This window comes from Eurosta solidaginis, chromosome 1, assembly GCF_040869045.1.
Source record: "Eurosta solidaginis isolate ZX-2024a chromosome 1, ASM4086904v1, whole genome shotgun sequence".
NCBI lineage: Eukaryota > Metazoa > Arthropoda > Insecta > Diptera > Tephritidae > Eurosta > Eurosta solidaginis.
The window spans coordinates 154564501-154581183 of NC_090319.1; the positions used below are offsets into that span (position 1 = coordinate 154564501).

The 16683-nt window shown below is 41.0% G+C and overlaps 2 protein-coding genes and 1 pseudogene across 7 annotated transcripts in view; 2 read left to right on the plus strand and 1 right to left on the minus strand.

The window, feature by feature from the left end:
• stac (C2 and C2B_Munc13-like domain-containing protein staccato) overlaps positions 1-16683 on the plus strand; it is a 2073982-nt gene that overhangs the window by 28943 nt on the left and 2028356 nt on the right. The gene's annotated exons all lie outside the window — the stretch shown is intronic.
• LOC137236885 (glycerol kinase 2-like) overlaps positions 1-16683 on the plus strand; it is a 134356-nt pseudogene that overhangs the window by 28840 nt on the left and 88833 nt on the right.
• Positions 624-1506, minus strand: LOC137239198 (uncharacterized). Its single transcript, XM_067764229.1, has 3 exons — positions 1443-1506; positions 1178-1358; positions 624-1119 (listed from the first exon to the last, which is right to left on the minus strand). Coding segments are annotated over exons 1-3 (528 nt in total). The 5' UTR covers positions 1445-1506; the 3' UTR covers positions 624-774.

Here is a 16683-nt window from a genome sequence, read left to right on the forward strand (position 1 = left end):
CGATAACACTTCCCAAGGCCTTCGGGGAGTATCCTTGTCGCTACAACAACAACACAGGAATAACTCCTTAGAATGGCAAGGCATTTCCATCCGGTCAGGCGATACAGACCTCCAAATATAAAATATCACCTGCCTAAGTAGTTGTCATCCTAACATCTGTGCGCTGCTAAGGGGAAAAGATCGCATAATTATTGGTGATCTCAATGCGCACCATTCCAGCATAACCAGGGGTTCGAGAAGCCACCAAAATAGAGAGGACCTACAGATAAAAGCCCACCACACGACGCGCATGGAAAAGACTTTGGCGATTGGCATATGCAATTACAATTCCATATCGTGCCCCTTGGTGCCCTTAAAGTCCTGATTGAGAGTCCTTTTTAAAAATGAAAAAAAAAAGTTTATACAAAGTATGTAGATACGTATATATTTTTAAAAATACATATACTATGTAAATGCATCTAGTAAACAACTTTAATATCTAGTTTTTTTTTTATTCTAAAGCTTTTGATTTAAGATATTTTCCAATTTTGTACATATAGAGATTGAGATTCAAATACATACTTTCATTGCACAAATACAAATTATAGAAACTTTTTTATAGTATCCAACTTCTGCTGCTCTATTTCCTCCATTCTTTCATTGTGCCTCTTTTTCTCCTTTTCTCTCGCCTCTTTCAATTCTAGTTCAGTTTTTTTATGCAAAATCAGTTTGTCGAATGCATCGGCAATTCGCGTTAACAAAACATTTTGTTCAGCGTACACTTTTTCAAATGTGTCAACAGGTCGCCGACGTTGACGCGACGTACCTACTTGGTAGCTCAGTTTCAGGAGCTAAATTAGCAGCAGGTTCGGCCGTACTGGCACAGCTTTCATCAGTTATGCTTTTAACATCGTCATTGGTTGCCTCCTCACTGCTAACTATTTTTTTAACTCGTGAGAGCCCAAAGCGTCTGACGCCACTCGTACCCTCCACCGATTTAAACAAATTGCAAAGCACCGCAATTGCTTCTTCACTGGGTGAAATAGGCTGCTGAAAGTATGGTCCACCACCAGTGGTGTTCACTTCGCGCCGGTTATCAGAAAGTTTCTTTTTTATGCTTCCTTTCCAATCAATCCAAGACTGTAAAGAAAAATAAAATATACCAAAAGGAAGACCAAATTTTGTTAGTTTTGCTTACCTTTTTCCAGCCAGCCAAATCTTTACAGGGTGGCCCGACAGCATTGAGGGACTTAGCAAGATCGGACCATTTTTGCTCTATCTCCACTCTGTCACCTTTCGTGTAGCCTCTAGAAATATCTTCCTCAGCTTGCATAAAAGACAGAATGATTTGCTCTTGTTTTGCGTTACGCTTTTTCCCCCTTTAATATATGTGTGTACATGCATATGTAAGTATTTGTCATCATTCAATAAAATATATTAAAATGCGTCAATTGAATACTTACATTTTGGTTCCTTTTCGTACGTATAAAAGTAATTAATAAAATTTAGCTTTTGCTTGCATCTTCTATTTTTCCGATATTAAATATGTTTGTTGACAAAAGAAATCAGCTGTTCTAAGTAAAAAGGGGTTGCCATAAGTCACAGATGCTAACAAAAATATTCGCTCTAAGAAAATATTTTCGTAAATTCTACTATTTTAACAGTGAACAATTGCTTTTATAAATAGTTTATATTATATTTTCATATCTCCCCATGAATTCTGAGGAAAGAAATGAATATTAACTAAAGAAAATGTAATGTGCTTCGAATACTTCATTCATTCATTTAATTCCTTGGGCATGGCAATAATGAACTTTTCGATTATTACTGCGCATGCGCTGTAGTGAAATTGAGAACACGTCGGTTTCGTTTCGACCATGATCGCTTTGTTAAGCTTGACAAATTTTTGATAGGAATTTTCAAATTAAGATTTGTTATTCTGAATAAATAAATTGCCCAGCAAAAATTTGTTATAAATCATCCAAATAAAATGAATAATTTAATAAAACTTATTTGTGGGAAAACTAATGTAATCATCTGTGATTAATAGGCTAATTACTTTCGATTCCGACTGCTCAGAGGGAAAATTTTTCAAATCGACCAAGTCTGGTCGGAATCGATATTAAGAACACCAATCCATTTCGATTCCGAATAAATTGGTCGGAATCGAAATCCAGAACAGGCCCGAATGCGTCTAAAGTAAACTGACCTCAAGTTCAACTGCAGTTGAAACGGTAATTCTATACGACAGCATGACACTCTTAATACACGTCCAAAAACTCGTTCAAAAGATATTAACGAAAAATCGAAAAATTACCCGCGGGTCCTTCCGAAACCGGGGGTGGTATCCATAGTATTTTTGTGCAGAACACCTTATAAAAAATTTCCCTGGGTGGGTCCAACACCGGTTTGGAGACCAAAACTATATCCGCACAAAACACTTATGTTCACAATTTTTTTTGTGGGTACACCAACATTACAACAACCACATGAACATCGCCAACTTCAACTGCAAATATCTCCGCGCAGAGATAAAATGTTTCTTTTCCGCCTTCGGATTATTGTTGTCGAGGTCAATACGCGTCTTTTGACACCTCTCGATATTTTTGGACGCGTATTAGCAGTGTTATGCTGTCGTATAGAATTACCCTCTTCTGCAAGTTTTGGATATTGTTCTTTAAATACGGGATTCACCGGGCATCTCCTAGCATAGCGGTCCGACGCTTGTTTGTGGAGTTCACTGTGAACCTGTTTGTGTTTTTTGGCTTCATACTTCTCAGGTGCCGTATTTCCTCATAATGCTTACAGAGATTACTCCTTAAGCCTCTGGGCGGTGTTGGCTCATCAATCAGTTATTTGTTGGGATGCCCATGTTTCTGGGTATTCAACAGGAACTGTTTGGTTCGCATTGCATTTCTCTCCCTAATGGGAAGTATTCTCGCCTCATTATGTAGATGGTGTTCTGGGGACTTAAGAAGACAACCTGTGGCGGTTCTGAGGGCAGTATTTTGGCAGGCCTGTATTTTTTTCCAGTGAGTAACCTTTAGGCTTGGCGATCATATCATGGGCGCGTAGCATGCAATCGGCTGGCCAATTTCTTTGTAAGTGGTAATGAGCGTTTCTTTATCTTTTCCCCAAGTACTGCCAGCAAGAGATTTGAGGATTTTATTACGGCTCTGAATTTTGGGTACAATTGCGGCTGCATGCTCACCAAAATGTAGATCCTGATCGAACGTCACACCTAAGATTTTGGGGTGTAGGACAGTCGGTAGCGTAGTGCCATTGACGTAGACGTTCAAAATGGTCGACATTTGGGACGTCCATGTTTTAAATAAGGTCGCCGATGATGTAGTCGGTGATAATGTCAGGTTTTACGAGGTGAAGAAACTGGAGAAATCAGGGAGGTAGCTGTTTATTCTGTTGCAAAGGTCATCGATCTGTAGGCCTGGGCCTGTGACCATTATTGTGCAGTCATCGGCGTAGGAAACGATAGTAACTCCTTCTGGTGGCGAAGGTAGCTTTGATATGTAGAAGTTAAACAAAAGTGGGGATAACACACCACCCTGTGGCACCCCTTGTTTAACTCTCCTTGGTTTAGATGTTTCGTTTCGAAATTGCACCGATGCCTGCCGTCCACCCAGATAACTTGCGGTCCACCTTTTAAGACTTGGGGGAAGGGTAGACCCTTCCAGGTCTTGCAGTAACGTGCCATGGTTGACCATATCTTTTTGATAGGTCGAGCGCAAGAGTACTGTTCTATGGTGGTGGTTTTGATTTAAACCGGAATTTATCTTGGTATTTAGCGCGGTGGATGTACTATGTAGTTTTCTTAAGCCATGCTAATGATAGGCTAGTTGCAAATTTGCTTTAAAGTGGGGGAGCAGAATGGCTTCAAGTGTCTTGGCTACTGGCGATAGGAGAAAGATCGGGCGATATGAATCTCCTATGTTAGCTGGTTTCCCAGGCTTTAGTAGCGGGACCACCTTGGCCAATTTCCATTTTTCGGGGATGACAGAGGTGGAAAGGGACAGGTTGAAGACATGTGCTAAATATTTGAAATCCTCTTTTTCTAGGCTTGTAAGCATCGGCATGGGTATGCCGTCTGGTCCACTGCTTTAGATGGTTTAGCATGACCGATGGCATCCTTAACCTCTTTGGCGGTGATGGCAACTGGGGACGCACTGAATTTATGTTAATGTACGTGTAAGGAGATATTCACCATACCTATAAACAGGCTTTTAGCTTTAATACAAATGCATCTGGCATCGCTATTGATTGACAACACAGATGTGTTGCAGCCAATATCGAGTAGAAAAAAATTAATTAATTGATTCGCACACTTAGCGCACAGAAGTGTTTCGTTTAATAAAATATATATATATTTAAAATATATAAGTCTAAACGCGAGTTTTATTGAAAGCAGCAGAATTGCAAATATACAATCGATCTAGGTGACCTCCGAGGCATTACACCAACATAGGCACCCACATAGCTACCATTTGGAGGCGGCGTCCTCCACGACGAACTTTTGGCTTTGGAGATAAAGCAACCAGGCAATTCTGTCTGGTTTGCTAATAACGGAGGCTATATAAACGGTGAGTGCAGCCACATAAATTTATATACAACATATACGAATATATGTGCGATAAGTGCGGCTACCTAAAATAAATGCAACATATACGAATATATGTGCGATATGGCGACCGTGACGGTGGTACAGGGGCGGTGACAAAATACTACACACATTTTTAAAACCTAACCTACAAAAACCAAATATACCATCACATTTACCCTTGCCCGAAAATTAAATTGAAATTTGGATGTGGGCATACAATTTTAAGGGTGAGTTGGAAGAGTTAACCACGTTTTCGTCTAATGTATCCCAAATAACGGCATAGAAAAAACCAAAAAACAACGCCACTCAAATAAAAGGTCCGCAAACTGTACCGCCGCCAGCAGCAGCAAACGTCAGCAACCTACACCCTCAGCAGCGACGCCCAGCAGCAGCAAACACCATCGGCAGCGAAAGCCAGCAGCAACAGCGGAAACCGTCAGCAGCAGCCACAGCTTTAACTCATTTTTACAAATTTACAATTTCTTCAAATTTTTCATATTTTCAAATTCCTAATTTAAAAATGTCTCAATTCATTTTACAAATTTTCATACTTTCAAATTTTCAAACCATTTCGCAAATCTTTCATTTAAAATTTTTCTTACTCCAGGTAGAATTTTTTTTCCCTCACTAGGGTAGGCACCTTGTCGTTGGTGTGGGGGCTTAGCCGAACTCCATAGCGCCCGACTATGAGGCGGAGCTGTTTAAAACTGACATCTACGCCGTTTCGCCTCATAGGAGGGCGGCGGGATGTCGGTGACCAAGAACTGCCAACCCCCTAATCCAGGGTGTTATGCGGACCGTGCATATTGGACGATTTGCCGCCAGGGGATAAATTCGGCTGTATTCAAACGGAGCCTTCCCGATACCGGGCCACCTCGGGAAGTACTAATGGCCTTACCACAGTAAGGGGCGATGCTGTGGCGGACGGTTCTTTCCCCATATATAATACTGGACCGCTGAGCCCGCCTTGTCGGGCAGGTGGTCGTACGACCAAGATGAACGACTCATTACCTGATTGTAATAAGGACGATGTAAAGAGGAGGACTGAGTCGCAATCCAAGGACGACAAATACGAATTAAGCGATGCGTCGGACTCGGGGAGCGAGAGTAGTGCTGATTCAATGAACTCCGTGTTGGAGAAGCACACAAATGAAAACGGAGTAGAAGAGTGGAGAAGGGTACGGAGCAGAGGAAGTAAAAGAGCTCTCTCGCAGTACCGTGCAGCACAAAGAATTGTACAACGCTTGGGAGCAGTGGTCGACTCAACAGAAGTGGAGATCGAGCGCTTGGAATGGGCCCATGAAGCGGTAGAAGTAGGTCGAAGGCAGTTCAAAAGGTTTTCTGCGAGAAACCCTCGGTTCCGCAACCGGTACGAGGAGGAAGAAGCGTCGAATGGCAGATTGAAGAGGCAACGTTCGGCGGAAGGCCACAAGCGTGCTTTCAAGAGGCAGAAAGGACCCAGTCCTAGAGCCGCGAGGCAGGGCAGTCGCATAGACAAGACAAGTAGGCCCAAAGCTGTAAGACAGATGGGCTCCAATAGCGAGGTAGCAACTACCTCGAAAGCTGCGAGTCAGAGGGAAGTTCCAATTACGGAAGTAGGAGATAAGCCAAAGGGAGATAGCGCTAAGACTCCGGCTTTCTCGGAGGCGCTAAAGGGAGTTAACGCTAAGACTCCGGCTTTCTCGGATATGCCAAAGGGAGATAACATCAAGACTCCTGCTTTCCCGAGAAGATGAGTGATGTGGCAAAGCAGTCACTGACTGTGGCGCTGGTTGATCGTAGCAGTCCTTTCGGACAAATGACTACTGAAAGGTGGAGATATGTGGAAAGGGAGCTTATTAGCTTAATGCTTAAGATGATGCGGGAACAACCAAGTAAGCCCCTTCCAACCTTTGATTCGGGGGGATGGTATAATGGTGTGAAGATGATAGCGTGCGACAACATCGCGAGCTTGCGGGGGCTGGAGGAAGTGGTTCCAAACCTCCAAAGGTAAGGCACGAACGCGCGGTTTGAGGTGGTGGATAAAGCGCAAATCCCTACGGTACCAAAAGTTAAGGTATGGATACCATTCGTGATGAAGTCGGAGGATACACTGCGACTTCTGCAGAATCAGAATCCGAACATACCGACACAGGATTGGAAGGTACTTACTGTATCTCGGCCTACCGAGGATGTTCAGTTCTACATCTTCCAAATAAACAAGCAGGCGGAGGATATTTTGTACACGCAGCTTGACAAAATGTCCTTTGGCACTGGCAAAATTTACATGCGACTCAGGAAAAGAAGTCCCGAGGATAAAAACCTTAACACGCTAGAGGTGAGAGAAGTTGAAAAGGACCTCAAAAGCCTAAGGGAAAAAAGACAGGTGGAGGTCCCCGACGTCACCACGAACGTGCTAGAAGAGGACCAACCGCTAAATGGTGCTGCGACTCGCACAGAGGAACACCTGGCACAACAGTCACGAGAGGCTGAAGGGGGCCTCGAATACTCTAAACCAAAAGGGCAAGGGGAGGACGACGACGTCAATACGAAGGTGCTGGAGGGGGACAAACAGCCCAATGGTGCTGCGAGTCCTACAGATAAACCCCCAACACAGTAAAGTGGCGTCGAGCGAACTCCTCCTAACCCTTGAGGAGGGTTCGTTTGACGTGGCGCTGATCCAGGAGCCGTGGCTCTCACCGGGATGAAAGGTTTCTGGACTTAGCGCACGCGGGTTTGGCGTTTACTACGCGCAAACGGAAGGACGGGTGCGAGCTGTAGTAATGGTAAGGAAACAGCTGCATTCATATATGCTGCCTGATTACACCACTGAGGATCTCGTAGCGGTGGCCGTTGAGCAAAAGAATAAGCAGGCATTTATCCTGGCGTCCTGCTACATGGCCCATGCTGCGGAGGTTCCACCGATGGAGTGCAAAAGGCTAGTACAGGAGGAAGGGCGCAAAGGGCGGTTGGTTGTTGTTGTTGTTGTAGCAATGCTCGCCCCACCTAATAGCCGCGACCGATCACAAATTGTCATCAATATCCTCTAACGGGAGTCCAAGGAAACTTGCCGTTTCAACAGGGGTGGACCATAAGGAAAGGGGTGTTAGAGGCGTTGGTTCCACATTGCAATTAAAGAGATGGTTGGTGTCATGTGGGGACACATTGCAAGCAGGGCATACATTTTGTATGTCGGGGTTGATTCTGGATAGGTAAGAGTTTAACCTGTTGAAGTATCCAGAACGAAGTTGAGCAAGAGTGACACGCGTTTCCCTGGGGAGTATGCGTTCCTCGTCTGCGAGTTCTGGATATTTTTCTTCAAGTACTGGATTCAAGTTCAATTCCCGACATAAAGATCCGACGCCTGTCTATGGAGTTCACCAAGGACCTGCTTGTGTTTTTCCGCTTCATACGGCTGGGTTCTCAGGTGCCGTATTTCCTCAAAATGCTTACGGAGATGACTCCTTAGGCCCCTAGGCGGTGCTGGTTCGTCAATCAGATGTCTGTTGGGATGCCCAGGTTTCTGGGTATTCAACAGAAACTGTTTGGTCAGCATCTCATTTCTCTCCCTGATGGGGAGTATTCTCGCCTCATTATGCAGATGGTGTTCCGGGGACATAAGAAGACAGCCCGTGGCGATTCTGAGAGCAGTATTTTGGCAGGCCTGTAGTTTCTTCCAGTGGGTGGTTTTTAGGCTTGGCGACCATATGGGTGACGCGTAGCACGTAATCGGCTGGCTAATTGCTTTGTATGTGGTCAAGAGCGTTGCTTTATCTTTTCCCCAGGTACTGCCAGCAAGGGATTTGAGGATTTTATTACGGCTCTGAATTCTTGGAACAATTGCGGTTGCGTGCGCACCAAAATGTAGATCCTGATCAAACGTCACACCCAAGATTTTGGGGTGTAGGACAGTCGGTAGCGTAGTGCCATCGACGTGGATGTTCAATATGGTCGACATTTGGGGCGTCCATAGGTCATAGGCGCAGATGCAAATGCGCACCACAATGCGTGGGGAGGAGCAGATACGAACGAGAGAGGCGAATCTCTGTTTTGTTACATCCTGCAAACCAATTTGAAGATAGCCAACAGGGGAAATGTCCCTACATACATTGGTCCAACATCCAGCAATGTTCTGGATATTACATTGAACTCCGAGCGTGATATATCAAGGTATGATTGGATGGTTCTTGATAGACCATCCTTCTCCGACCATGCGTATATCAGCTTCAGCATCCCCCTAAAGAGGGTAGAGAAGGGGGGAACCTTTAGAAACCTTAGGTCAACGAACTGGACTAAATTCCAGAAACATGTAGAAACAAAACTGGGACAACCCAAAGAGGTTGCTAATGTAGAGGAACTGAAGGAGTCGAATGAATTCCTAACAAGGACGCTTATGACTGCGTATAACAAAGCTTGCCCTCTAAGAAGATTCAGAGGAGAAGCAAAGCCGCCATGGTAGAGCAATGAGCTGAGTCTTCTAAGAAGACAGGTAAAATAAATGTTTAAGCTCGCAAAGACCGCGGAAAGCGATGTGTGTCGGGACGAGTACAGGGATCTACTGAGGATCTACAAGCGTGAAATTACCAGGGCGAAGAGAAACTCATGGAAAAGTTTCTGTACGGACATAGAGTGTCCCAGCGAAACAGCACGGTTGAAAACAGTCCTAGCAAAGGGAAACATAGTCCAGGGACTAATAAAGAAAGAGAACGGGGAATGGTCACGTAATAGTGAGGAATCCCTTGAGGTGCTTCTCGGTACACATTTCCCATCGGGAGACGGTTTAGAAGAGCCAGCAGACATCACTTACACTTCGATCACGGAGCTAGTAGTGCCGGGCTTGGTGACCGATACCAAGATCTAGTGGGCAGTGAAGACGTTTTCTAAGTTTAAATCGCCGGGCCCAGATGGTATATTCCCGGCCATGCTACAAGTCTCAAGTAGGGCGGTCGTGGAATGGCTTAAAATAATATTCGATGGGTGCATAAGACTGAATCATGTACCGCACTCTTGGAGCACTGCTCGTGTAGCTTGTCTACCAAAGGCGGGGAAGATCGGTCACGTGTATCCCAAAGACTATAGACCCATTAGCTTAACATCATTTCTGCTCAAAAAACCTTTGAGAGGCTGATAGATGTGTACATAAAGTCCAACGTGGATGAAAAGCTGCTCTCCACAACACAGCATGCGTACACCAAAGGCAAGTCGGTAGACACCGCATTGCATAGGGTGGTGATAAGCATAGAGAAATCCCTGGAATATAAGGAGTATGCTCTAGGAGTCTTCTTGGACATTGCCGGGGCTTTCAATAATGTTGCAAAATGGGCGATTATGGATGGTCTTAATTACATTAAAGTACATCCTGCCTTAATCAGGTGGATCGGCTGCATGTTAAATTGCAGAAAGAGGATTGTATTGAGGATTGTACGAGGCCACAAAATCAGGGGACAGGGGCACGCCGCAGGGAGGGGTGCTATCACCTCAGCTGTGGACGCGGGTCATCAACCAACTGATCAGGCAATTCGATGAGGGACCCGTAAAACTTACGGCTTACGCAGATGACGTTGCAATTGTCATAAATGGAAAGTGCCTTCCAACGATTAGTTCTTTGATGGATCGGACGCTTCGGGATATTCATACCTGGGCATCTAATGTCGGGTTGAAAGTCAATGCGGTGAAGACGGATATGGTCTTGTTTACAAAGAGTTACAAGGTCCCAAATTGGACCAGGCCTAAGTTAGGAGGGGTGACCTTACAGGAAAAACCTTGCACAAAATATCTAGGAATCATCCTAGACAGTAAGCTGTCATGGAAGCTCAACGTGGAGGAGAGGGTCAAGAAGGCCTCAACGGCACTCTATGCATGTAAAAGAATGCTGGGGTGTACGTGGGGCCTATCGCCCTCTCTTTCTCATTGGGTTTTTACAGCGATTGTAAGCCCTATTCTATACTATGGAGTTCTTGTTTGGTGGAAAGCCACACAAAAAACAACATAACTCAAAAAATTAGAGGGGGTATGCAGACTATCGATGCTTAGCATTACGGGAGACCTGAAAACAACCCCGACGGCTGCACTGTATGCCATTCTGCACATCCCACATGTAGACCTGGTAGCAAAGAACAAAGCGTTAACGACCGCAACCAGGCTCGGTGCCTCGGGGCAGCTTGAGCGCCGACCATATGGCCATAGTAGTATAGCGTCATCAATCACAAGACGAACAGACTACATGATTCCCTATCTGCGCTTTGAGGGAGATCTTAAGGCTACAATAGAGCTGGACGGTTGGCGCAAGGGTGCGCAAATGGCGGACGAGGCGATACATGTGTACACCGATGGTTCCAAAGTAGTGGAAGGAGTAGGGTCTGCGGTATAGTGCGCTGATCCGGAAATAAGCAGATCCTACAGGCTGCCGGATTACTGTAGCGTTTTCCAAGCGGAAATATTAGCCGTAACCAAAGCAGTAGAAACCGTGGAAGAGAATAGCTTAAGCTGCAACCGTTTTAACTTTTATATTGACAGTCAAGCAGCAATTAAGGCCATAATCTCGCATAGCACAGCATCTATATGCGTGTTAGAGTGTAAGCAGTCTCTGGAGAAAATCGGGACAGGGAGAAGCATACATCTATATTGGGTCCCAGGGCATATGGGAATAGATGGGAATGAAAAAGCGGACGAACTAGCTAAAAAGGGCGCATCCCTTGAAGCTTGCTCCGTAGATGTCCCAATTAGATTGGGCGAGATTAAGCGAATGCGAGAGGTGCACATGATCGACCAAGCGGGAAAGGCGTGGGTTCAAGCGCGGGGCTGTAAAGTGTCGAAGATTATGTGTAGGTCTTACAACCTTAGACTAACACAGTTGCTTCTATCATTAAAAAGAGAGTACTGTAGACTCATGGCGGGTATTCTGACTGGACACTGCCTTTAAATTAGGCTTGGTCAGTGATAGGAGATGTAGGAAGTGCGGGTTGGAGGAGGAAACGATCGAGCACGTTCTGTGCGCGAGCCCTGCACTTGCCAGGCTAAGACTCCAGCTATTGGGAGAGATACAGCTGTCAGATCTAGAAGCAGCAAGTGGATTAAGTTCTAGGAAGCTGCTAGTATTTGCCAAGAGGACGGAGTTATTTTATAACATAGGTCCTGGTTTTTGATAGGGTTTTTCAGTTTGGTCGTTAAAACAAACTTTTGGTAACACTACGGACTCAATCAGTCAATGTGAGGTCCTCATGGACCGGCCAGTTCAACATACCTACCTACCAGGTAGAATTTCTTTAATACGTTCATTTTCCAACAAAATATCACCATATAAAACTGAGTGAACTAAATAATAGTTTACGTGTAATCGGTAAATTTTGGAATTTTGATATAAACGGTGGTTGGTGGAAAACCAATTCAGATGTTTTTTTGATATATGTGGTGGTTCCGTTAAAAACCAGTTAAAATTTAATTTGAAATATGCGGAGGTTCCATTAAAAACCAATTAAAAGTTTTTGATATATGCGGTAGTTCCGTTAAAACCCAATTAAGATTTTTTTTGATATAAACGGTGGTTCCTTGAAAAGCCAAGTGAGATTTTTTTATAAAGCGGTGCGTCCGTGAAAATATACGAATTTTTTTTTACAAAGTGGTGCGTCTGTGAATATAAGTAGATATTTGAGCAGATTACCACATTTAAAGATTTTTACCAATTCATACTTACATACTTTGAGCCATTTTAAATTCAATTACTTTTTACATATTTATCATACAAGTATACTGCAGTTTCAATTAATTCTTCCAATAAAGTGTTAAACATTTCTTTAGCGACTATTCACCTACAAATCAGTTCCCTTTACAAAATTTTTTTTCCTTTTTCTTCAAAAATTCAGCTTCAAATAAAAAAATTCAGACATTCAACCAAGTACTTCATTAATTTCATAGTTTGAACTGAATTATTTGTGCTATTCTGATAACTACATATGTACCTTAGAAGTGGTAAGCAAGTGCAAAAAAATTCAGAATCAGAATCCGATTCCGATAATTCAGCCTCAAGCTACGAAAGTTTAGCTTCATCTTCGACCGAAGAAGTCGCAAACCAGGAAAATAGATTTTCTTTGTCAACAGATTTTCTAGGCTTCGAAGATTCTTCCAGTAAAAATTTAACTTCTAATTTAGCTTCAAATCTTAACGATTCAAATAGTGCAAAATTAACTTCAACTTCTTCTTACGTAAAATCAGATCTTAACGATCCAATTAGTACAAACGTGGCCTCACCTTCTAATCTAGCTTCAGATCTTAACGATCAAATCATGGCAACACCTGAGGAAAAGAGAATTTTCATAAACACATATGCTAATTCTATTAGAGAAAACTACAGTGGTGATTCCCTAGCACTTGATTCTTTTATAGACAAAAATGCATAACTTGAACAATTCGCTACTGCAGATTTAACTGATACTTTTATAGCGTTCTTAAAATCAAAACTAGAGGGTAAAGCATGTGAAGCAATAAATTCAGTTAATGAAATTAAAACAGTTCTACGTAGTAGGTTCAAACCGGACAACTCGAAAGTTGTAGCAGGGATAATTGCAGCGTTGCACGTTAACAATACCAATTATACAAATTTTGCCAAAAAAGTTGAAGATTTAGCTGACTCACTTGAGCGGTCTCTTATTATTGAAGGGATCACTCAAGCGAAAACTCATGAAATGGCAGTCGAAAAAACTGTTAACGTGTGTCGTTTAAACGCAAAATCCAATTTAGTAAAAACCAGTTTAGCCTCCACGGCATTTACTGATCCGAAAGACGTAGTAGCGAAATTAATTGTAGAACGAAACAACGAAGAGCGTCAGGTTTAAGCCTTTCGATCACGTGGTAACAACACATTCAGAAATTCACGTGGTAGTTATCGAGGCTTTTACCCAAACCGCGGCTATACTGGTTATAGATAATAATAGTTCATTTTCATACAATAGTAACTATAACGGCAACAATAATCAAAGATATTGGAATTATAACGGAAATAAATACCAGAATAATAACAATAATAATACGTGTTCAAATACAAATCCTAATTCAAACAATAGTAACAATAGAGGTAACAATTCAAGATCGTCCAACGGTAGAGGTAGAAACGCAAACGTTGGCGCTTTAAACGCCAGTGCCCCTCAGGAGCGAACACTGGGGGAGGACGAACTAACCGAGTAAGCGAATTTCCCTCACCAATAGGCATCTATTGTTTAAACCTAAATTACTCAGCTTTCATAGAATTACAACTTAACGATTAAACAAAATTTTGTTCTTTCCTAGTAGACACTCAAGCAGACATTTCTTTAATAAAAATATCATGTCTAGACAGTAATATTTCATTAAATACGAACGACATTATTAACATTACAGGTGTTACTTCTAATTCAGTTTCCACTTTAGGTAAAATTACAGCAAATTTAAAATTTTCAAACTTTTCTATTAAACATACATTACATGTAATATTCCATCCGATTTTATACTGGGTAAAGATTTTCTGAAAATTAACAAATGCATTATTAATTATGAAAGAAATAGTATTTCCTTTTGGGTAGACAATGAAAAAGTCGCGATACCAATCCTGCACGGGACAGAAAGCGACAGTTGTATCATCCTTCCCAGATGTGAAATATTCAGACTTTTTGATTTAGGAGATTCAACCGAGCCACTTTGCGTGCACTCGCAGGAAATTGAAAAAGGTGTTTTTACAGCTAGGTGCATTGCTAATTCCAGTAACCCAATAATTAGTCATAAACACCAGAGTCAGCAAAATATTTTTCCACATTAGATCTTTTTTCAGGATTTCATCAAATCCCCTTGCATCGCGACTCACGTGACATTACGTCTTTCAGCACTGACCGAGGTGCATTTAGATGGAAAGTGCTTCCATTCGGTTTAAACATAGCACCAAATTCATTCTCACGAATGATGACAATAGCTTTTTCGGGTATACCACCCAACGACGCATTTCTGTACGTCGACGATATTATCGTCATAGGGTGTAGTGAAGCACACCACATTAAAAATCTTTCAAAAGTTTTCAATACTTGTAGATCTTTCAATCTCAAACTTAACCCAAATAAATGCAACTTTTTACCACCAGAAGTTACATTTTAGGTCATAAATGTTCAGCCAAAGATTTGTTGCCAGACGACTCCAAAATAAACGCAATTAAAAAGTATACAAAACCGACTGATAAAGACGCGGTACGACGATTCGTCGCGTTTGCAAACTATTACAGACGGTTTATACCTAATTTTGCATCTCTAGCAGCGCCTCTATATCGATTAAGCAGAAAAAGAGTTGAATTCGTATGGGATGTTGAGTGCGAAAGAGCATTTTTGTCTTTGAAAGCAGCGTTACTTTCACCAAAATTACTTCAATAACCAGATTTTACTAAACAATTCATTATTACAGTTGATGCTTCCACAACTGGATGTGGCGCTATTTTGAGTCAAGAACAGCAAGGTAGTGATTTACCAATTTGTTTCGCTTCTAAAGCATTTAATAAAGCCGAACAGAAAAAACCCATTATAGAATTAGAACTTTTAGCTATTTACTTTGCAATCAAGCAATTTCGACCATACATTTATGGCACCCATTTTATTGTAAAGTCAGATCATAGACATCTAGTATACTTATTCAATATGAAAGACCCATCTTCAAAACTTTCAAGAATAAGACTAGAACTAGCTGAATATAATTTCACTATTGTATATATTAAGGATAAATCAAACGTTGGCGCTGATGCACTATCGCGCATTACAATGGATGAGATTAAAGAAGCTAACAAACAAAGACAAGGGCAATGTCAAAAAAGGCAAACGACAAAAATTTACATAGGAAAACAGACAAAAACGACGAAAAACAACTTACTTTACATGTCTACGACAAATTTTCATTTACTTTTTCAAAAAAGACTCCACGAATAAGATCTGAAATTACTTACGATAAAAATAATAAAACAACAAATTTAAGAATTTTTGCGCATATTAAACATAAGAAACTCGAGTTACTTAGTTTTGAGCTTGTTAACGAAATAATGACTTTAGAGAAATTACTTTCGAGGCTTGAATCAGAAGCCGACAAACGCAAAATTAAGGAAATTGAATGGCCTAAAAACGATATTATGTTCGAACATTATACTATTACAAGTTTCAAAAATATTGGAAATAAAATTTTAAAATCATTAGAAATTATTTTAACAGATCCAGTGGAGACAGTAACAGATGAAGATACAAAATTAAAGCTAATGAAAATTTAACATAATGATCCCATTTCTGGTGGACATTGCGGAATGAAAAGACTTTACGTAGAACTGCGAACAAAACTTTATTATATTTTATATTGTGATATATCGAAATATATCAAAAATTTTAAAGATTGTCTTTTAAACAAGGTTAAACCTAAAACAAAGGAAAAACTTTGCCAAATGAATTAAGTAAAGAAAAAATTGACCACATCTATAAAGTCGAAAACTATTCCAAAGAAGTTAAGTATAGAATGCAGAAAACGCACAAAATGGTACAAAACCTAATTAATAAAAATAAATTACTAAGTAAAAATCTGTACGATAGAACGGTACGACCATTAATTGTCAAAATCGGAGATAAAGTAATTTTACAGAAAGAACCCCACCACAAACACGAGAATATATATCAAGGTCCGTTTACTATAACTAAAATTAACGAACTATTTGTGATGAAGTTACAAGAAAAGAAAAAATTGTACACAAAAATAGAATTAATAAAATACATTAATAACTACTTGTTTATATTATATTCATATATATTAATATTCTTTTACAAACAGCCAAGAAGGCAGAACAAAAATAATACAAATTTAAATGTAAAACAAAAAATATACAAATTTAGATGTCAAAAAAAAAAACAAACAAACATATTTTCCCATATTGTACTTATAAATTTTAATATAAATTTAGGAAAATGAAAATTTATAATTCAATTTTTTATATAGAATCACAAAGCCATAATATAACTTGTAAAGCAGAAAAAATACTAATGTAACTTTTATGAACTTTAAAGGCTAAAAGAAATTTCATTTAACATTAAAAATGTATAGTTGATCCGAATGAACGAATATAACAAAAA